The sequence below is a fragment of the Diaphorina citri genome, unplaced genomic scaffold (genome assembly GCF_000475195.1).
Source record: "Diaphorina citri unplaced genomic scaffold, Diaci psyllid genome assembly version 1.1 scaffold21, whole genome shotgun sequence".
NCBI lineage: Eukaryota > Metazoa > Arthropoda > Insecta > Hemiptera > Psyllidae > Diaphorina > Diaphorina citri.
The window spans coordinates 412,030-418,029 of record NW_007377459.1 but is presented as its reverse complement, the minus strand read 5'-3'; the positions used below and the strand labels follow the sequence as shown (position 1 = coordinate 418,029).

General features: G+C 40.2%; 1 protein-coding gene across 1 annotated transcript in view; it reads left to right on the top strand.

The window, feature by feature from the left end:
• Window positions 1-205: 205 nt before the first annotated feature.
• The window catches only part of LOC103508843 (angiotensin-converting enzyme-like), a 186,541-nt gene continuing 180,746 nt past the window's right edge, over window positions 206-6,000 (top strand). The window contains exons 1-2 of the mRNA XM_026823264.1: window positions 206-430; window positions 5,558-5,927. Coding sequence (XP_026679065.1) covers window positions 222-430; window positions 5,558-5,927 — 579 coding nt within the window. The 5' untranslated portion in view covers window positions 206-221. The remainder of the gene's footprint in view (window positions 431-5,557; window positions 5,928-6,000) is intronic.

Here is a 6,000-nt window from a genome sequence, read left to right as displayed (position 1 = left end):
CCGCCCGGTTATCCCAGTGCGACCACTCACAGGCCTAACAGTCCTGCTCTTAGTCCAAGCCACATGTGCCCAACTATTCGTCAACAACGGTGACGATCGCTACATTGACCCCAACCAGTACATCGGCAAGCAAAACTCCCGAGTCCAAGACAGACTCCGCGCGGAAACGCGGGATCGCGGTCAAACGAGATTCTCCACCCCGCAATCCAAACCCCCAAACCATGGCTTGTCTCATTCGGTCCCGCCCGGTTATCCCAGTGCGACCACTCACAGGCCTAACAGTCCTGCTCCTAGTGCAAGTCACATGTGCCCAACTATTCGTCAACAACGGGGACGACCGCTACATCGACCCCAACCAGTACATCGGCAATCAAAACTCCCGAGTCCAAGACAGACTCCGCGCGGAAACGCGGGATCGCGGTCAAACGAGGTTCTCCACCCTATTTGTATAAGTAGAAAATATAGAATGCACTTTTTTTACATAGGCTTCAAATTATATTAACTTTTGTTACGAATTTACTTTTTGTCGCCATATGAGTGGCTATATTGTATATTATGAGGGATCTAGCACCCGTCACCAAGAAATCAGCTAAGCCACGTCGCGTCGTGACCCTATAGCTATAGAACAAAGGTAACAGAAAGACTTAAACAGCTTGTATAGGTGCATAAATTAGTAGTGCCTAGGTATAGTAGAACGCATACCCTACATAAAGTACATAGATAACATAGATTTGCACGTCCCTAGCAAGCCCATACGTAACATACTCCAGTACAATAGATCACAGCCTAGTACATAGGTATAGGTACCTATCATAGGTAATACCTACCTAGTCCCATATTCCCGCCGTAAAGTGTAAGGCCGGCCACTCACTATCAGGTAGACCTGACAGGTACATCTGATCAGGTCCGCCTGTCAGCTCTATCTGATAGTGTGTGTGCTCATCAGGTAGACCTGACAGGCGGACCTTTTCAGCCGAACCTGTCGGGTCTACCTGTTAGTGTATGTGCTCATCTGGTATCAGGCAGACCTGAGAGGCGGACCTGATCAGGTCTACCTGATAGTGAGTGGCTGGCCTAAGATAAGGCGAGCAGGTAGACCTGACAGGTACATCTGATCAGGTCCGCCTGTCAGCTCTATCTGATAGTGTGTGTGCTCATCAGGTAGACCTGACAGGCGAACCTTTTCAGCCGAACCTGTCGGGTCTACCTGATAGTGTCTCATCTGGTATCAGGTAGACCTGAGAGGCGGACCTGATCAGGTCTACCAGATAGTGAGTGGCTGGCCGAAGATAAGGCGAGCTTCATTCATTGACAGAATAGACTCAGAATGTTATGCCAGAGTAGGTTCTCTTTATAGTTGTTCTATTCCTCTTCTTCTCCTCCTGCTTCCCCTCATTATTCTTCTCCCCTTCCTTCTTCTTTTCCTTTTTGTGCTTCTTGTCCTCTTCTTTTTCTTCCTCCTCCTATTTCTTCTTCGTCTCCTTCCTTCTTCTTTTGCTTCCTCTCCCTTTCCTTTTCCTTCTTCTTCTTTTTTCCTTCCTTCTTCTTCCTTCTTCTTGTCCTCTTCTTTTTCTTCTTCCTTCGTGTTCTTCGTCTTCTTTTTCTTCTGTCTTATTGTTTTTCTTGGAAATAAGGCACTCCCCCACAAATATCTGAGTGATTATGTACTCGTGTGTCCAAGCCAGGGCCGCCTAGAGAAATTTCAGGCTCGACTCTGCGAAATTATAGGGCCCCCAGAGGGCCCAGGGCCCGTTATTTTTGTCTCCCAAGTTCCGTTTATTGGTCAATATTATTTCTCTTCGTCTCACTGTCTTTTTCACTGGAGGTAGGTACCTAGTACCTACTTAAAAGTTATAAGTATAGGTACCTACTTGAATGCCGACTCCTATGTATGTAAGTCCCAAGTTCCCAGAGAAAAATGTAAACGTCCTTGATATTAAATGTCTTTATAAATAAAATAAAAGAAATTAATGCCAAATAAATGCTTTTATTAGGTATTTATATACGACCTAAGGCATTTCACACCTGAGAAATGATCATTGATCATCACAGCCTTGAACTAACACTATGGTAATTTATAAGCCCAACTTTTAAAATTATTTTCCCATAACAGCTACTGGTTTGATAGGAATCCATGGTATGCACCTAAATAATGATAATCCCTTTAATTAATTAATAATATTTATAACTTAATAAGTCATAAAAAATGCTATAATTAAAAAGGAAAAAAACATAGTGTCTGTCTATAAATACAATAAAATTGTATGTACAGGAGCAGGAGCACCTATGTTGTAAATTAAATCTGTAGATAACCATCATCATAATTTGTCCTAATCAATAGATACTTAGATAGTCAACTAATCAATAGATAGTCAATAATAATTAATTTGCCTATGTAGGTACTTGTAATTCTTTTTGTAACCTAAGCAGCTTTTATTTTTACCTGAATAGGTACACTGGTACATGGATGAGAATGGAAATTTCATTAAATAATTACATAGATTAAGATCGCGTCTTATGTACTTTAGTCTCCTTTGAACTGTTCTGTTTGATTAATTTTGTTTTAATTTTTTATTAACTAATTTAAATATTTTTATTTTATTTTTAATACTACCTATATCTTTAATTAACAGGTACCTAAACTATTTCTTCCCTATTTTCTTTTTTAATTTGGTTTAATTTCCTGTTTAAGTAAGAAAGTACGTAGGAACTGTTTTACTGATTTTATGTGACGTTATTGTGATTTGACACTGATTAAAAACGAAACCTCTTTGCTGCGTTTTTTTTTATTTTGAGATTTCTGAAGTTAAAAGTTGAAACCCTTCTAGAGTTTACCATGGTTTTCTTTCCACTGTCCCATAATCCTTTTTCATCCTTTGCTTTTCTCCACAACTGAAGTAGGTACTTTTGTATCCCATTTCCCATACTTGTTTAAATTGATTTATCCCTAACATCTCCATTGATTTACCTAGAAATATTCTCTATTTTCATTGATTTTGTTCAATAAATAATTACTGGGTATACATAAAATGAAAATTTGTTAACGGTGAAAATTCTGTTGTGAACGAACTTGAAGTTCGACCTTCCAGCCATCTCTCCGCAAACCTGATTTTCATTCTATCATTATTGACAATAACTCTATAGGTGCTCAGTAATTATAGTAGGTAGCTAATTATCATCATTACGTTTATCAATATATCAATAGCTTTTCGATAGATCGAGTAAGTATTGATGGCAAACTGATTAATGAATGCAATATCCTTGCATATTAATGTCATATTTGTTTTCCATCATAACCGCTATATCTTCCTTCAGGGCCGTACTTAAGGAAATCCGAGGGGCCCTAAGCGTCCCCTCAGGCTTCATTTTTGCTATTTTACAATGGGGTGGGCTCCGGAAATTTGGTATATCCACCCAATATGAGCAATCTCAGACGCTAATATGAAAATTTGGTATATCACTCTTTCATCTCTAAGCCCCCTTTCACCTGGATACCGCCCTGCTTTCCTTGCCTTACTAGCAAATTGGTAGGTATAGCCAGAAGTGTCACATAAGTAGGTAAATAATAATAGTGCTAATTCATACCTACTGCTCGAATGAGACGGAAAAATCCCTTTACTGTTAGTCTATTACTACTGTTAATTATCGTGGTCAAATTCTCGAAATATATCGAGGACAAAATTCCTCACTGAGGTTGGAATTGAACCCACGCCCTTCTGTGTAACGGACGAGGGTCTTGACTACACTATCTGAAAGAGAAAGTGGGTTTGTTTACTACACTATTAGTGATTAGTGAGTGTTGTGAGGGATTTATGACCTCTCAGTTTGTCATAAAATAACACTCATAATATAGGTAATAGTCATGAGCTGTCATCAGGGACCTAGACCTATGCCTCTTAACAGGCAGGCAGAGATACAAATTCAATACTATATCGTTGGCTTAAAACTGAGATCTCTCTGATGTCCAAAAGTTAGTGTCATCACTAAAATGTTTTGACATAAGTATCAAGTTTGACTTGAGTATCAGGAGTCAGGAATATCTGGAGTACCTAAATAGATATTGTGACAAGTATCATGAATCAGGAATAGAGAGGTGACATAAAAATTAACACCCTTATTAATACTGAAATATAGCAATTAACCTTCATCTGACATGTGTCTCGTGTCCAAATCGACACTTAACTCTGACAAGGATATACAGATTTCAGTCAAGTCTCCTTCTAGGACATTCTAGGATCTGGGATCCCCTAATGAGATTCTGCCTAGTCCTGATTAGAGTTTTGTTTAGTTATTTCAAAGTGAATTTTTGTTTTAGTCCAAGTGAGTTTTTCAGTTGGCCCGTGTTAGTTGAAGTGTTCACTTGTCTTGTTCCTTCGAACAGGATTACAGGACCGAGAAGTCCCTTTACCTTAGTTATTGAAATTGTGAGAAGCTGAGAAGTGCTTTGTTTGGAGGTTCGTAATTCGTAAGTCTCTTGATCGACTCACGAGCTGTCTGGTTCTCAAGAATTTGCTTTTTAGGGTATTAGATATTAAGAATCAGCTGATGACTATCAAAAATCCTTTGTTATCTCTACGCCTTGAAAATTCGCAAAGTCCTTGATCCTGTGGGGTACTTGGAAATCTGTTTCCCAGGCCCAACAACAGTCTCAACACGTAGGTAGTAGGTACGTTTAATAACCGCATCTTTAATCACACCTCAGCTAACCAGTGATCAGTGAATTTTGTAGCACGCAAAACTCATTTCCCGCTGAGTCATGGCAAATCTTCCATAGTACCCCTGTCAAAAAGAAGGTAAAAACCCCTTCACGAAAAAAACATAGCAGTTATAGAGTGACGTTGAACACTTTGGACTTTTTTAATCTGTCCCTCCTTAAAATAATAATAAATGGGTACCCCTACTCCAAGGGGAGGGCCCTTTGGCATACGAGGGTTAATAATTGCAGGTTTCAGGAAGATATTGTACTTATACTTACAGTCCATGAGAGGCTCTCTATTACTCTATTATTAAAGTTGCATTTAAAATACAAGGTGTGTGATAAATGACACGCGGATTTTTTATTAGTCAGAATGGTTGATAGGATGACGGTCTAAGTCTAATGCATTGACGGTGTTTTTGCAGAATGAATGAATGGGAAATAGGTAATATCATCATCTGTGCTATCTACCTATTACCTTTACAACTAAGTATCTAATCAAAGTAAAGTAATCTTAAGACAAGTGTAGGTACACCTACATACCTACCTAGATGAAGAAATCAAGGAATCATTTTCATTTGAAGATAGTTCATCGTTACGCTGTAATTTTGCTTTAACATCCTTTGTTTTCATGAAGCACACTGATTAGTAAATGCTTTCCTTAGAATTAAATTTATAACAAGAGCAAAGTAAAACTAAAGGTGTGACTTTTTGTCTTATATCCTACTCTACATACAGGACAGGATATCCTATTCTACATACTTTAATATCCTTTCAATTCTATGATTGACAACAATGTTGCGAAAACTCCCGAGTCCAAGACAGACTCCGCGCGGAAACGCGGGATCGCGGTCAAACGAGGTTCTCCACCCTAAAGCCCGGCGATCTACAGGGGGCGGCACAGACGTTCGATGTCGGGCAAGACTATGACGAGTTCCCTACTCGGCAACGAGGCAGGGCGGGCCGGCTACCGCCTGGCGCACGGGAGGATATAGACTACCAAGACGTCGCGGGACGCGGTATTCCCGGTCGGTCGGGGTTCGCGCGCACCTTTAACCCGCAAGGTGCCGTGTTCAATAACAATTTGAGCCCGCGCGTGAGTCCGCGTGAGTTGGAGATAGAGCGTGTGCTGGCGCAAATAGACGAGGCGGGAACGGCCCAATGCGCAGCCAATGTGCATGCGCAGTGGGACTTTGAGACGGATGTGAACGAAGTGACGCAGCTGAGAGCGGTAAGTGTGAAACTTTGTATTTTATTTCATTCACAAATTCGTCAGATACCAAGTACCTATGTGTTCACGTAAT